We start from the raw sequence: 17243 nt of genomic DNA, 5'->3' as shown, positions 1-17243 counted from the left end.
AGCAGTTGATCAGTAGTGTTATGGACCAGCTGAAGTTTCCAAATGATTTTCAAGAGCAGTTCCATGTAGTATGTTGTCATAACGCTGTCAAGATGTAACTAAGGTTGATTGTCAGCTTAGCCTCAAGGAATGGGCACAGTGCATGCATCAGCATAAGCTGTGCAAACCTACCCCTGGCCATCACTGACATCTGTGCATCTAGGCTCGCCTGTGGGTCCAAGAGTATACCCACAATACAATGGGAATTTTACGCTATCTAGCAAGGTTGAATCCTATCCCCTGCTTTAAATTTTACTGCCCTGGAGCACCTCTGTCTTGTGGAACACAGAACTTTACTATTTCTTGCCGTTATATTGCAGGAACAGCTGGATCTGACCTTTGAACCGCAAGTTGCAACTTGTCAATGATATACCTTCAGGTTTCAGACTAACTCTGTCCACCCATGTTGGCCATTGGATTATTGCTGGGCGTCAAAGAGGACTTCCTTTTTCAGTTGAGTCTTGCCGGAGCAGCAAGGTCTTCCTGAGTTTTAGTGTTTTCCTAGTTATTGGTCAGTCCTGATTTTATGCAAGAATCTCAACTAAAGCATCCATGACAGATGGCTATCCAACCTCTGTTTAAAAATCTCCAAGGAAGGAGAGTCCATCACCTTCCAAGGGAGTCTGTTCTGCTATCAGATCTTGCCATCAGAATGTTTTTCCTGATGTTTAGTTCAAATCTCCTTTCTTATTGGTTTGGGTCCTAACCTCCAGAGCAGGAGAATCTCCTTTCTTATTGGTTTGGGTCCTAACCTCCAGAGCAGGAGAAAACAAGCCTGCTCCATCTTCCATGTGATAGCTCTTGAAGATGCTTATCATATCTCCTCTCAGTCTCCTCTTTTTCAGGCTAAACATGCCCAGCTCCCTCAACCATTCGTCATAAGGCTTGGCTTCCAGATCCTTGATCATCAGCTTGTCAATATCCTTCTTAAATTGTGGTGTGCAGAACTGGACACAGGACTCCAGGTGTGATCTGACCAAGGCAGAATACATTGGGACTATTAAGACACTATACTTCTCTTGATGCAGCCTAGAATAGCATTATCTTCTTCTGCTGCTGCTGCATCACACTGCTAACTCTTTTTAAGCTTGTTGTCTTTTCACATGTACCAGTGGCAAGCCGGATGTTCCCTATCTTATATTGGTGCTGCTGGTTCTTTCTCCCTAAGTATCAAACATTATATTTGTCTCTATTGAAAATGATTTTGTTAGTTTTGGTCAAGTTCTCCAATCTGTTATGGTCAACTTGAATCCTGATTCCTTCTGGTAGCGATAGCTGCCCCTCCCACTTTGGTGTCACCTGCAGATTCAGTGAGCATCTCCTCAATTCCCTCGTCCAAGTTATTTACAAAGACGTTGAGCAACAATGAGCCCAGGACATAACCCTGCAGCACCCCATCTGACCCCTTTTCCCAGGATGATGAAGAACCATTAGTGAGCACTTGTTGAGTTTGGTCAGTCAACACAATGCATTGCTCTTCATGGTTCCTATTGTTATTCAAACTGGGTTCTAGTGTGGTTCCCCTCCAAAGGAAAAGGAGAATGGATCAAACTACCCTATGTATAATCTATGCTGTGCCTCTTATTTAGGTTAATAAGTTATAAGCCTTGTGTAGCTTTATCTCTCAAACTGGAATAAATTCAGTCTGAAAAAGTTTCAAGGGGTAGGATCACATTTATAGTTTAAGGCACTTGCAATGTTTTGTAGCCAAGGGAACAGGATTTTCTTGGTTCTCTCTGTTAGACCTAATGCACACTATTTTAGTAATTCACTGGGCAAACGAACTATTAATGAAACATAAAAGCACAGTTATTTGCATGTTCCAAAGTCTTCATGACCAAATACCACATGTACTGCCTGTCAGAAGTTCTAAATAATTTTCTCACTTTCTTAGAGGTGACATTGCCACCTACTTGCCCCATCCTCTTACACTCCTATTGAATAACAAAGTTTCCTTTGACCTTAGCCTGAGATAATTTCAGTAGTGATATTGATGCTGCTTTTTTATTTTAGAGATCTTAGTTTGTTTTGCTTTAATATCCTCCTTACTCCATTATGTGGGAAATATCACACTGAATATCTGTCTCTAGCATGACCAGTTATTTCTTATTGTCTGTCATCCATATACTATATTTCACCGTGTATAAGGACGGGATGCGGGTGGCACTGTGGTCTAAACCACAGAGCCTAGGGCTTGCCGATCAGAAGGTCGGCGGTTCAAATCTGCGCAACGGGGTGAGCTCCCGTTGTTCAGTCCCAGCTCCTGCCCACCTAGCAGTTCGAAAGCACATCAAAGTGGAAGTAGATAAATAGGTACCGCTCCGGCGGGAAGGTAAATGGCGTTTCCGTGCGCTGCTCTGGTTCGCCAGAAGCGGCGTAGTCATGCTAGCCACATGACCTGGAAGCTGTCTGTGGACAAACAGCGGCTCCCACGGCCAGTAAAGCGAGATGAGCGTGCAACCCCAGAGTCGTCTGCGACTGGACCTAATGGTCAGGGATACCTTTACCTTTACCTTATCGTGTATAAGATGATGCTTTTTAATTTTTTAAAAAAAATGTTAAAAATTGTGGGTTGTCTTATACACGGATATTGCAGAGGGTGGACGGGCGATTGGTTGCACCTGCGAATAGGAGATTGTCAGCAGTGATTTGATGGGTGATTGGTGACTGCTGGCGAATGGCTGCTGCGGCAATTGGGGGTGGGCGTTTGGTTGCTGCGATAAGGCGGGTGAGCGGCACCCCCCCCAACCTTGGCAATCTCTCCCCCATTTTTACATGTTATACATGGAAAAATACGGTATATATATTTTTTTAAACCACTGCTTGATAGCATTAACTTTTGTGTTCTTTGTTTCACAATTATTTATAGAAGAATTTAGGCAGCAATCTTATTCATACTTACTTCCAGCTAAGACCTATTTACCTCATTGGGTACAAGTATAGCATTACCCTGTTAATCACTTTTATTTTTCTGCATCACACTACGAAAAACCTTCATTTGGGACCAATAGGCATGGGATAACACTGATTTAAAACTTGAAAGTATGAAACTTGCAGAGCAGTTCTGTACTAATATCACGCAGGGGAGGGGAGAGATTTATCACTCATCTCTTCCCCCACACCGCCATCGTCCCATTCTGAAGCCAGCTGAAGTGAGATCACACTAGTTATCTTCCATACCCTAGCAACAAAGAGATAAAATATGTGATGAAGCCATGGCCTTCATTGATCAGTATCCTGAATGGAAGAGATTTTGAAAGGTAAATAAATGTGCATAGGGTTGCTGACTGGCCACCCCAGCAACCCTTTTGTGCTTGAGACAGTGGTTTGGCAGCAGAGTAGGTTTTCCCAGTAGTGATGTATGGAAGTGAGAGCTGGACCATAAAGAAGGCTGATCACCGAAGAATTGATGCTTTTGAATTATGGTGCTGGAGGAGACTCTGGAGAGTCCCATGGACTGCAGGAAGATCAAACCTCTCCATTCTGAAGGAAATCAGCCCTGAGGGCTCACTGGAAGGACAGATCCTGAAGCTGAGGCTCCAAGACTTTGGCCACCTCATGAGAAGAGAAGACTCCCTGGAAAAGACCCTGATGCTGGGAAAGATGGAGGGCACAAGGAGAAGGGGACGACAGAAGACGAGATGGTTGGACAGTGTTCTCGAAGCTACCAGCATGAGTTTGACCAAGCTGCGAGAGGCAGTGGAAGACGGGAGTGCCTGGCGTGCTCTGGTCCATGGGGTCACGAAGAGTCGGACACAACTAAACAACAACAACATAGTAGGTGTAGTTTTCCTGATTGCACCAGCTTCATGGCAGCAACACTTACCTGTCATGGAGCTTGCAAGGGTACAGACAACTGCCCTGAAGGAAGTAGGTTACTAATCCCATAAAGAAACAGCCAGGAGAATCCTGGTCCTTGCTGTTGGTTGGACAGTTCAATCAACACACCATTGTTCACTTACAGCAAACAAGGTGGGGGAAACAAGACAGTCCCAGCAGTTAAATTTTGCAATGTGTCTTTTCCTCTTGCTTACCTGTGTTGGGTGCCTTCTCCAGGTACTCATAGTTGTGGGAATGGAGTTTGGTGTTGGGTGTGTGCCTGGGGTCCTGAGGCGTGTATCCAGTGGGGTTCTCAGCTCAGGAACATTAGCCATGTGGGCTATGGAAACCTTCTGTTTTGTGCACAACGCCCTTTCCTCATAGTTTTACATCGCCAAAGTTCCCACTTGTAAACTCGAAGTGTGAACTACATGAGGCCAGGGAATTAAAACCCATTCCGTAAACTCTTATCATCTGAGTTGTGGTCTTCCTTTTTGAGGTTTATATATTGATGGTGATGTGTTTTGATTGGGTGCTGAATTGCACTACATCCTATGCTCTGTTGTGGCAACTATTGATGCGAGCGGCTGTTTTAATTCTCCCCTTTCATTTAAGTTGATGGCAGCAACTTATTGGTGCCAGGTTCTGGTGTAAAGTTGCACTGTTTACAGGAACATGGTGTGATTGAAGGGGCATAGGGAATGATGTAACTGTACTTCTCTGTTGCCCATGAGTGCAACTCTTCCGCTGGCATATCTTTGCTGGGGAATTGTTCTGCAGATGTAAGATCCTACATTTTTCGTTGCAGTGGCGTCTCTGGCACTCTGTGACTGTAAAGGAGGCGTTCAGCAAATCCTGTTGCTTCTCAGCTGACATATATTCAGCATAAGATTGCGCCTTTTTCTTCCATGTAATATTTCAGATAAGTTCCAAATAAAGACTTGCTGGTGGTCTTCTGGCAAAGCTACTTATTGGCAAAGGCTGTAAATAAAGAAAAAACAATATATGTCAATCATAATATCTTTGCTAACCAAATCAAACTCTAGATAAAGCAGTCAAATAAAATACCAAAGTGTTATATGTTCTTCTAGGGTCAGATTCTTCTACTACCTGAGTGTTGTTGTTATCTTAAAGAACTAAAAGTTCATTTTTGTTTACTTAAAGACTGCTTACTCTTCACTTACTGTATGATATCTAGAGTTGTAAAATTTCCAGAAATTTTGAAACCATGGGAATCCCCATCCTCCCATTCTATGGGTAAAGATGGATTTTGGGGAAAATATTTTAAAAGTGCAGATTTTTTTAAAAAAGTATTTTACATATCAACAGCTACTTTTTTTACTTTAGGAGCATAAGATGTATTATGTTTACCACAGGTATAATGTCTGGCATATTAAAAGTACAGGTTATTCAGACAACAATTACAGGCTGCTGAACTTTAAGGAATCTAGCAACTATTTGCTTGTGGCCGTGAATAAGGAGTAGGCAAAAAAAATAAAATAAAAATAGAAACCACGAATATTGTAAAACCATTTATTTTTTTATTCTGAAAATTATTATGTCTTCTCTAATCCCCCACAGTGTCAAGCAGACATAAAAGGAGATGAGAAAAAGAGGGGAAATAAGTTTCAGTGAACACAACATGAAATTTAATCAGTCTCTTTTTCTACACTATCATTATCTGTTTCTGTTTCTTTGTATTTGCTATCATGTTTATCATGGCCTTCTAAAGTCTGAAGGTTTGCCCAAACTGAAACAAGCTTCTACCATTTCATATGTCAGCCCCCCCCCCCCCAATTGGGTGTCTTTCTACACACACACAAAATCGCTGTGAAAAATACATTGAATTTTGCATAGCTCGCTGTTGCCATCTAGTGTCATGTTTACAACACATTTAAGACGTTTTATTTGCAGCTGTGCCACTGAGTACAGAGGCTATGTTGTGCAGAGGTTTTGCCATCATTTTGCAGGAGGGATATCCTTGGTAGAATTCCAGACTGCATTCCTTGGCTGAATACCTGAAGATGTTCTTCTGTTCTCTGCAACGTATGAAAATACCTTTCGAACACCAAACCCTAACTGTGCTTCTTGGTTTGTAATCCATTCAAATGCAGAAGCAGTGCTATGCTCATTTACGTTTCTGCATTTGAAACTTGGATCCACCACCTTTGCAGCAGCAAAGATTGGCTGGCAACAAAATTATGTTGCTCTGTCCTTTTACCCCACTTTCCGTCAAGATGACAGAAAACTCTGTAGTGGACGCTTGGTTGCGAATGTGATCCATGCGGGAGGCACGTTTGCAACCTGCAGTGGCGCGTCTGCGCACGGGTGGGTCTTATGTGCAGAGTGCGATTTAGTGTTTCTGCGCATGCGCAAGCGCCGAAACGCGGAAGTAACCCATTCCGGTACTTCAGGGTTTGGTGTGGTGGGCAACCCGAAAACGTGCAACCTGAAGCATCTGTAACCCGAGGTATGACTGTATTTGTAACTATTGAGGTTCAGCTTATTGGGCTGGATTCCAGTTCATAATCAGTCATGAAGCTCCTTTAGTTGCTCAATGCCATCTGCTGTCTTTAAGCCTTTCCTACCTTTCACTGGACGCGGGTCTAAACCACTGTGCCTAGGGCTTGCCAATCGGAAGGTTGGCGGTTCGAATCCCCATGACGGGGTGAGCTCCCGTTGCTCAGTCCCTGCTCCTGCCAACCTAGCAGTTCGAAAGCACATCAAAGTTAAAGTAGATAAATAGGTACCGCTCCGGCAGGAAGGTAAATGGCGTTTCCGTGCGCTGCTCTGGTTCGCCAGAAGCGGCTTAGTCATGCTGGCCACATGACCCAGAAAAACTGTCTGCGAACAAACGTCGGCTCCTTTGGCCAGTAAAGCGAGATGAGCGCCGCAACCCCAAAGTCGTTCGCGACTGGACTCAACTGTCAGGGGTCCTTTACCTTTATCTTTTTACCTTTCACTGGTATGGGAGGATAAAAGCAGGGGGGGCGTTGTGGGGGAGAGCCAATGAGTATCACTCAGAGCTTCTTGGAGGTAGGATGTTGTAAATAATGTTGTAAATAAATAGTTCCCTTTATTCCGTTTGGCTTGTCAGCATTCTGTGCCCATTGAACATGAACATTTACTCTTTAAACTTTTGTCCTTGGCAAACCTCAGTTCATAGAATCATAGAATCATAGAGTTGGAAGAGACCACAAGGGCCATCGAGTCCAACCCCCTGCCAAGCAGGAAACACCATCAGAGCACTCCTGACATATGGTTGTCAAGCCTCTGCTTAAAGACCTCCAAAGAAGGAGACTCCACCACACTCCTTGGCAGCAAATTCCACTGTCGAACAGCTCTTACTGTCAGGAAGTTCTTCCTAATGTTTAGGTGGAATCTTCTTTCTTGTAGTTTGGATCCATTGCTCTGTGTCCACTTCTCTGGAGCAACAGAAAATAACCTTTCTCCCTCCTCTATGTGACATCCTTTTATATATTTGAACATGGCAGTTCCTACCGCTCCTCTCAAAGCATGCTGATATATTCCTCCAGTTACACAACCTTTCTCCTTCTTGAGGCCCCAAATGTTGTTGGACTACAATGACCATCATTTCCAACCATTGACCATGCTGGCTGGAGCTGATGGGAGTTGTAGTCCAACATCATCTGTGGACCCAAGATTCGGAAAACTTGCTGTAGTAACATGGTGCTGGCATTTTGGCCATATAAGTAAAGGCATCTGAAGATGTGATATCATTTTTAGTATACATGCTGATGATGACATCATTGTATAGAGAAAATATTTAGGAAGTCCCCCCAGCTTTTCTCCCTGACCCCACCCCTGTACTTTCTTTAAAGAGTTAATAAGAGAGAGCCAAGACTGCTTTGATTGGAGTAATAAATAGCATCTATTTATTTAGTGAATGAAGTCAATATATTCCATTGCTTTGGAGCTAGAGAAATAAAAATAGCAAATGCGATTCTTAGTTTGGTTCCATGCTGACCTTGAACCACAGGCATAGGCAAACTCGGCCCTCCAGATGTTTTGAGACCACAACTCCCATCATTCCTGACCACTGGTTTGTTAGCTAGGGATGATGGGAGTTGTAGTCCCCAAACATCTGGAGGGGCGAGTTTGCCTATGCCTGTTGTATTAATAATTTCAGCACTAATAATTTCACAAGTGCTGTTGAACCCCATATGATGCTCAAGCTTGACAAAATACAGTGGTACCTTGGGTTACGTTAGCTTCGGGTAATGTAATTTTGGGTTGCGAACACGGCAAACCCAGAAGTATATACTTCCAGGTTCGCCCCATGAGCATGCGCAGAAGTGCTCTTCGTGCATGCGCAGAAGCGTTCTATTGCGTGTGCGCAGAAGTGGCACCTCTGGATACGGACTTTTCGGGGTAAGTACGAACCCCCGGATTGAATTAAGTTTGTATCTGGAGGCTCCACTGTAAAGTAAAAGGTAAAAATGACACTTATGTCTTGAGTAAAAAAATAATGGTTCACCCGGCTTTGTTGGTCTTTCACAGAAACACTGAAACCATGGATAAAATTGCTTTCTCTTCCGGAATGGTTACAACTTCAGGTTTTATTCTCAAAACAAACATGTAAATAAAGCATTTAACTAAAATAGTGGAGGGAAGCTGACATCAGAAGTGACATGTTTCTGCCAATCCTTTGCCATGCTGTTCTCCCGTTTTATTTTATTTTTAATTTAAAATTACACATTAAGATTTGGGGTGAATGCCTTGGTCCATTCAGTTCAACTCCCTGTCCTAAGATGGAAGCCTTTCCTTGTCCTACAGTGAAGGTTTCCTTGCCATTCTAGGCAGTTAGTAGCTATTGAATTCCTCCTGTAGTTAATAAATCAATGTGTTCTTCCTTTTAGTGGAGATTTATACGGAAAGGGAAAGAGGAAAGAGCCCCCTGATCCTTAAAATATCTGAGTAGATAATGTATAGCGACCATAGTGCTGCCAAGGGGTGGGGGCAGTGGCACAGCTGCAAGACTGGGGTAGTGTAATAGTAGCTGTAGTGAGAAGAATGCGGTGAGAACCAACTTTCATTGCCAAGCAATTTGTAATACTAAGATAGCTGACATCTTGGATGTGTAGCAAATAGTTGCTGGAAACTGCAGGAGGGGAGAAGGCCCTGGTGCTCATCTCCTGCTTGCAAGTTTCCCATCAGGATGGCCATTGTGAGAACAGAACGCTGGACTGGGCCATTTGCCTGGCCCAGAATTCTTAAGGGATGAAGTCCCATGATGCATTTTGCTTTAAACATAATTGATGTGGGGTTGGGTATGGGGAGAGAGAGATGTGTGTAGTTGCTGGTTTTGGCATCCACACTGGCTTTAATGTAGTTGCCATTTTCTTTTGCACACAGTACAGTCATACCTCGGGTTGAATATGCTTCAGGTTGAGCGCTTTCAAGTTACACTCCGCGGTGACCCGGAAGTAACGGAACATGTTACTTTCAGCTTTCGCTGCTCGCACATGTGCAGATGCTCAAAATGACGTCATGCGCAGAAGCGGCAAAACGCGACCCGTGCAGATGCGCAGTCGTGTGTTACATTCTACTCAGGATGCGAACGGGGCTCCGGAACGGATCCCGTTTGTATCCACAGGTACCACTGTATGTACAAAGTATGTTGGATTTAATATCTGACAGACTTCAGGGTTCTCTGTATCGTTTGTTGGAAGCATGTAATTACCTGGCTCCAGTTATGACCTGGAAAAAACTCCAACAACGTTGTGTTGAACTCCCCCATCCCACCCCCAATTTCCAGCATAACCTGCAGTCTATAGTAATTTTGAAACTGTTTGCAGCAGCGACGGAAGGAACATAGTAGAAAAGCTTACAACTCATTCTTAATCATAATCATTTTATTTATTTTATTTAAAGTATTGTTATCCCACAATTCAGCCAAAACAAAGAGAAGATTTCAGAGGTCATCTATAACAGCCTCTGTTCTCAGGTTTGCAGTCTAAAAAAATGAATGGAATGGAATATTTTCAAGGAGAGGGAGGGGCGCCAACTTGCGCCCAAGACTGGGAGGCGATGGCACATGTCACGCATGTGTGACATTATGTATGCTGCGTCATGTGTGTGTGTAACGTCATGTGCGTGTAGCACACAGCATCATATAATCAGGAGGAGGCTGAGCGCAGAGCCCAGCGTGGTGCGGCTTCAGTGGCCAGCGGCTCCTCTTTCGCGTTTATGTGGAGCCAGTCACTGAACCTGTATCGCTCTTGGCTCCATGCTCAGCCTCCTTTGCCCACCTCAGCCCCATAGGGTTGGTGCACCTGAGGAGAGGAAGCAGCCCCCTACAGTTGGGGACTAGAGTCAGTAAAGTCTTCCTGTTTGTCCTGTATATGCTTCAGTTGCACAAGGAACAGGCATAAGAATATTTTGTACATGTATGGTGGACCTGTGAAAAAATCAAAAGCTTCTGGAACATAGTATATGACGAGCTTAAAAAAATGTTTAAGTATAGCTTTATAAAAAATACAGAAACTTTTCTACTAGGGATAACGGATGCAGGTATAGCAAGAGAAGATCAGAAAATATTCCTCTATGCTACAGGAGCGGCAAGGATCCTAATTGCTAAAAACTGGAAAAAAGAGATTGTGCCAACAAAAATGGAATGGCAAGACAAACTGTTAGAGTATATTGAACTGGCTAGATTAACAGAGGCAATTAGAGATCACACTAGACAAGAGTTTCAAAAAGCACGGGGGGAAATGCAGAGAATGCTTCACAAAACAGTGCCGTAAAATTCATACCTGGACTTGTTTCGATTAATGTCTGCAGGAGACTTTGTGGATATTTAAGTTATAATTAGAAAAGAAGAATGGAAGAAATTTAAAATCTATCTTAAGGACTATTATAAACTTGATGAATGTTAAAACGCCGAGGTTTTGAGAAAGAAAGGGTTACAGCGATATAAGATTAGATTGAAGGAAAGATTAGGAAGATATATCTTTGATAGAATTATTTAGAAGTTGCTGAAAAACTTTGGACATTGGGATGCAGAAAGGGGAGGTATGGGGGAGTCAGAGAAACAAGGTTTATGAAAAAAAGGTCATGAAACTATACGTGTTTGTATGTCTTTTTATATGTTTGTATTGTTTTAAAAATTCTGTAAAACCAATAAAAAAATTATAAAAAAAAGAAAAAAAGAAAAATCTTAATAATTATTCATAAAGGAAACAGCTTATAAAAAGTAAATAAGGATGCCAGAAACAGGATAAAGGAAGTCTTTTATTTGGTTGTTTGTATTGTTGTAAATTATGCTTGTTGTTTGTTATGTTTGTGTCTGATGGGGTGGATTTCTGTGTTGGGGGGTGGGGGGTTTGTGTTATGTTGTAAATAAAATTTCCAATAAAAAAATATTTTTTGAAAAAAAGAATATTTCGTTCTGAGATGGAAAAGCCAGGCAGTCCATTCTGCTTTCTTCTTCTTCTCTTGCTTTGTTCTGGTGCTATGTGAGCTTCTTCTAGCATGAGAGCTTTGCACTCTTAGATGTACAGTGAGAATGTAGCAAGGGAAGGTAGGTCTCATTACTTAATGACTCCCTGTGTCTTTATGTCCATGCAGCCTCGTAACAGCTGGCTTGTTTGGTCTTGCAAGGTGGTGCCTGAGGCCCACTGGTTACATCACCCTATCTTGTTCTGCCTATTCCAGTCTGGTATGGTGTCTGTTGCATCCTTTTTGCATAAATTTATGTAAGATTTGCTGGGTTTATATGTGCTACTTGGTCTCGTCTTCTTAGGGCCATTTTGTACAATATGTAGCAGTAAACCCAGGTTTCCCTGCAGAATGTACACCTAAAATAGCAAACCATGGTTTCAGGGCTGTGCCTCAGGTCTGCACTCTTCAGGTGCTCTCCTTTCCTTTCCAGGTTGGGTAAATGACAGTTCGCCATTTACATTTGTTTTCACAAACCACAGTTGGCCTGCAATGCAGAACTGGAAGCCATAGCTTTATGGCTTCTAGTTCAGTGTTAGAGACCAACTATGGTTTGTTCAAACCAAGAGGGTGAGGGAGGGAATAAAGAATATGTAAGCCTGAGCCATGCTCCTGATGACTAAACCATGGTTTTGCTGTTATTTGTGAAGTCAGAAAATTCTTTCTTGACTATTTCACACCATGTGAACTTGTTTAATATATCAGTCTTGCACTTAATGAGGAACATAGGAATCTCCCTAGTGCTGAGTCATACCATTGAACCATTTGTTGTATACAGCAGCTTTCCAGAGTTTCAGATTAGGGTCTCCCCTCGCCATACCTGGAGATGTTTGGGATTGAACCTGTAATATTCAACGTGCAAATCAGTTGCCTTACTGCTGAGCTCTCCTGTCCATTGCTGGTACTTCCCACAATCCTTGGGAAGTGACAAAGCAGATAGATTCCTGTGCTTATTGTCCATATATTTATATATATAGAGAGAGAGAGTAGGAGACTGAACACAGGGGAAGATCTCTCTGCCCTTCAGCTGCCTTAAAAGGGCTAGTCAACATTAAAGCAGAAGGACACTGAGGTGTATGCACAAGCATGATTGCAGTGGGAAGTTGAAATACTCACGGCTCCACAAATTTAGTTTTCCAGCCAAAACTTGTGGATGCCAGAACCTTCCCTTCCCCTTCCCTTTGGCTTCCCTTCCCCTTCCCTTTGGCTTCCCTTCCCCTTCCCTTTGGCTTCACACTGCACCCGTGAACAGTATCAGGGACGCTGCCTCCCCATACTACCAAGTGTGAAGCTGGAGAAGTAAGAAATGTGGATCATCTCCATGTTTGTTCAACTGTGTGGATGATGCCTTTACTTCAGGTCCGAGCTTGAGTAAGTTGTTGCGGTGTGGAGTCAGGGGAAGTTGGAACACTGGCTATCTAGCATCCAGTCAACTACCCCCAGATTCTTTCCATAGAGCCAAAGAGAGAGGTTAGAGTTTATTTTTGTGTTAAGCAGGTAGGCTATCTGAGCTCTCCAGTGCTTTGTGCTTGATGCCAGAGTGGGCAGTCCCAAGTTGGACCCTATATTGGCACTGGATGGGCGGGCATTCTGAGTGCCCCCACCACCAAAGCTGTCATTCTCAAGGGCAAGGATTTTCTTTGTAACTGACCTGTGCTCCTAGATTCAGTACTGCAGGGGTGTTGCACTTCCCCTCCCTAGCCCTGAGCGAAAGTAGAAGGCTGGGACTCCTCATCACACTTACTCCAATGGATCGCTTGCCATGGTGAAAGTGACTAGGGGGGCGCTTTCCTTGAACTTTTTTCCTGTCTCAATTTGCATATGCAGCAGCCTTAGTGCTGCCCTGTGTTAAATACAAGGTGGTATATAGATCACCGTCCAGTTATTCACTGTTCCTGGTTTATTTCTTTTCAAGGCAAGAGGAGAAGAGCTGTGTTGTTTGCCACTTGACGTTCACCTGATGCAATTGCTGCTTGCCCCAGGGGTGCAGGCAAGTTTCATATGGCAAGGCTGCATTAGGCTACTGATAAGTTGGCATGTAAAAACAAGTTGCAAGCAACTCACAAATAGAGCATGTGCCATGAGCATCTAAGGTCCAGGTTTTTTTTTGTAATCCTTAAAATTACTGCTTTGGGAAGTGTGATGGAGAAGGCTTTGTGCCTGAGACTCAGGTTGTCCTGCCAGCTAGGGGTTGACCATAAGGCAAAACATGGATAATCGTTAAGACCTGGTATAAATTAGGACCCTATCTCTGGAACTTTGAGACATCACTTGTTAGTGACCATGGACAGAATCTGGGGAGGGAAGGGTTCATGCTTTAACTTGACATGAGGTACCTATCTCACTGTGTTTTTCCTCAATGCAATATCTCATATTCTCCTCCCTACTTTGGAGAATGAGTGGTCAAAATGTCCTATAAATAGAAATGATGGATTATATTCAACTTTTACTCAGAGCAGGCCCATTAGAAGTAATGGACCCAAGTAAATCGTTAATTTCAATAGGTCTACTCTGAGAGGGACTAACATTGGCTACAACCCAATAATTCTCTGTGGAATCCAGTGAAATGTTTATTAGAACCGCATCTCTTTCACAGCAGCAAATATTTCCCCCTTCTTTTCCCACAGAAATTGATCACGTCCTCCAATACATGTAAATATTGGACAGAAGAGTGTTTAAAATGATGTTGCAACTATCATGTCAATCCTAATTAGCAAGTGTTGGCAGCAAACCACCCTTTAAACTCTCATTGATGCAATTAGTATTCTTGACAAATATGTGCCCTTTAAATCGCTTCCAGAAGATAAGGGTTGCAGAAGTTAATTAGATGTGTTTTTAGGCATGCAACCCTACTTCAAATCCAGAAAATGGCCATTCAGACAGTATGGAAATCATTATGAATTTGGTTATTCTGTTTCCTAATTCTGTTTTTCATAATCGTAGAATGCTGTTAATGGAGCCTTGTATATAAGGCTACGGATTACAGTTGCTCATCTCATCTCTTCTTCTCTCTGCCCCCTGCCCCCTGCCCCCCAGTAGTCTATCCTTTTCCAAGTTTCTTTTCTTCTCTTCCTGAGACTGGAAATGCCCAGGTTCTGTCTGCCTCAGATTTTAAGCCTGGGATAACCCAAATAAACATGCATTGGATTGCAATCTAGGTCTAGAAGGAAGAGTTGCCTCACAGCTTTCAGAATGCAGCCTTGCCTTAGACAGCGCTGTGTTCAGTCAATGTGTTGTAACTGTTGCAATGCTAGAGGCTGTAGGCAGCAGGAAGGAACTTTTCATACAGCCTCCAGAATGTAGCCTTGCTTGACACTTGTTTTGGCATTCTGGAGGTGAGCCTTGGGACTGTTTCGTTCCTCTTTTCAGGGACAGCCTCTTAACCTTTACGTGCTCTTAGCTGTTAGGACAGCATGGAGAAGGCTCACTTTGGGATATTCTTGCATGGTACTGGCAATGAAGGGACGCAGCTGGCGCTGTGGGTTAAACCACAGAGCCTAGGACTTGTCGATCAGAAGGTCGGTGGTTCGAATCCCCGCGACCGGGTGAGCTCCCGTTGCTCGGTCCCTGCTCCTGCCAACCTAGCAGTTTGAAAGCACGTCAGAGTGCAAGTAGATAAATAGGTACCGCTCTGGCGGGAAGGTAAACGGCGTTTCCATGTGCTGCTCTGGTTCACCAGAAGCGGCTTAGTCATGCTGGTCACATGACCTGGAAGCTGTACGCCGGCTCCCTTGCCCAATAAAGCGAGATGAGCGCTGCAACCCCAGAGTCGGCCACGACTGGACCTAATGGTCAGGGGTCCCTGTACCTTACTGGCAATGAACTAAAGTGCCTATTTATGCTAAGTCTGAGTTGGAAATCAAGGGTCCTTCAACACTACCGGGACTGACTTTGTATAAATACCATATTTTTTGCTCTATAAGACTCACTTTTTTCCTCCTAAAAAGTATGGGGAAATGTGTGTGCGTCTTATGGAGCGAATGCAGGCTGCGCAGCTATCCCAGAAGCCAGAACAGCAAGAGGGATTGCTGCTTTCACTGCGCAGCGATCCCTCTTGCTGTTCTAGCTTCTGAGATTCAGAATATTTTTTTCTTGTTTTCCTCCTCCAAAAACTAGGTGTGTCTTGTGGTCTGGTGCGTCTTATAGAGCGAAAAATATGGTAATCTCTCTTCTCTTGTGTCTTCCCCCCTCTTTTCAGAACTTGTAAAAATGGATTTTTCCTGATTCAGAATTTATGTCGTACTTTATGGCATCAATCAGAAATACCTCAATACTGTACAAACTTCCCAATAAAACAATAGTGAAATATTATAAGGAAAAGAAGAAGCTAGTTTTCACCTTTATGCCATATATAGATAAGTGTGGTACTAATATCTCATGTGCATTCTGGAATGGCAGTAGATTGACCAGATGCCTCTTAAATAGATCCCTCAGGAAATATACTGTATTAGTTTTTTTAGTCCCTTAGCGAAGTGCATGTACTTTGTCTTCATAAGCCCTTATTACTAGATGATGCAACTGAGTTTTGCTTTTTCGTACTGTAGAATAATGCATTGCCTGGGCACAGAATTTTAAACTTTTCCACTGCAGAGTACATAAAGCTCTGAGATTACTTAGGTTTGTTGCAGAGAGGCGGTGTTTGTATTATTCTGTAGGTCAGCTTGTGTTAGGTATGAAATAATCTTAGGAAGGGAGCTTTCCCATGTAAACACGTGAATATTCATGTTTTAGAAGACTCAGGCATTTTCTGTCGTTTGCTGTAATGGATGAGCAGAGTATTGGAAATTTGTCACAGATATTTATTAAGCACAGATTCATTCAGTGTCCGGTATTCTAACAGAGCTAAGCAGAACAGCATGCAGGATTCTTGGGTGCAGGTGAATTGCAATTAAGTTTTAAAAAATGGTAAACCAGGATGGTTTGGTTTTTTAAAAAGAAGAAGAAGAGTTGGCTTTCTATTTCCAATTCAAACGCACGTCCAGAAAAGGATATTGCAAAATAAGAAAAATCTATTTGTGTTTGCTTTGTGTGCTTCCAGAAAAGAGCAGCTGTGTCTTTAAAAAAAGATATCCAGTGAGTCACCCCTGCTCTGTTGGTAGATCCCTGGTTTGCCAGCAGTAAAGCTGCTTGAGGGGTATAATAGAACATTCCATTTCCTGTTCCCTTGCTGACACAGAGGAGTGTTCCTACTGGCAGTGATCTAATCATAGTGCAGTAAGAATCATGGCAGTTTGATAAAACATGGTGGAGACAGCGGCTGAAATGGAAGCGTATGTTTTAGAAGACATTCTTGAGGTAGGGCTTGCTTTTTTTGCATATTGCAGGGTGCATTTGAAAGCCGATAATTTTAAAAAGTCCCTTTCAGGCGACGCTGTGCTTTAAGGCAAGTCACAGAGTCCTTGTTACGTGTGTGATGTGCTAAGATTAACTTGCAGTGCAGCTAGATCAGTCGAGAATGGAACATTCAGTGTTTATAAATTGTGGATATGGAATATGCAGTGGGGGGAGAGGGGGGGAGGGAGGGAGAAAGAGGAGTCCGGGATTTCACATTACGCCTGCCTGCTTGTGACCTTTAGATTAACTCGTTAGAAGGTGGGGCTGCACATCGGCAGATAATCATGTTAGATTCTGAGTCCGACATACTTAATTATTTGGAAGAAAACATATGTTTTATGTTTCAGTTTTGAGGGAGCAGAATTGTTTTTAACGTTAGTGCTGACATCGATTCAACTGCAACAGAAAATTAATTACCAAGTAAAATACACGGCCACATCTTGACTGCCGTTTTAAAGGTGAAGTGCTGTTTAGCAGTGTCTTTACTTAGTAGGTGATGGCCTATGCACTGTGCAGTGACTGCAGACTTGCAAGTTATTACTTAAATATGACAGCTTGGCCGGGTGGTCTGGCAGGTTTTTTTTTAAATA

The 17243-nt window shown here is 43.0% G+C and overlaps 1 protein-coding gene across 5 annotated transcripts in view; it reads left to right on the top strand.

Moving 5' to 3' along the window:
* ANKRD17 (ankyrin repeat domain 17) overlaps positions 1–17243 on the top strand; it is a 107122-nt gene that overhangs the window by 7734 nt on the left and 82145 nt on the right. The window contains exon 1 of one of the 5 annotated variants that reach the window (XM_081166000.1): positions 16472–16614. The exons of the other annotated variants lie outside the window; for them this stretch is intronic. Within the exon in view, the coding sequence (XP_081022126.1) occupies positions 16561–16614 (54 nt within the window). The 5' untranslated portion in view covers positions 16472–16560. Of the gene's footprint in view, positions 1–16471; positions 16615–17243 lie in introns of those variants that run through there. 5 annotated transcript variants of the gene reach the window in all.

Source organism: Podarcis bocagei (assembly GCF_964188305.1).
Source record: "Podarcis bocagei genome assembly, chromosome: 13".
Classification (NCBI taxonomy): Eukaryota; Metazoa; Chordata; class Lepidosauria; order Squamata; family Lacertidae; genus Podarcis; species Podarcis bocagei.
This window is presented reverse-complemented; position numbering and strand designations above follow the sequence as displayed.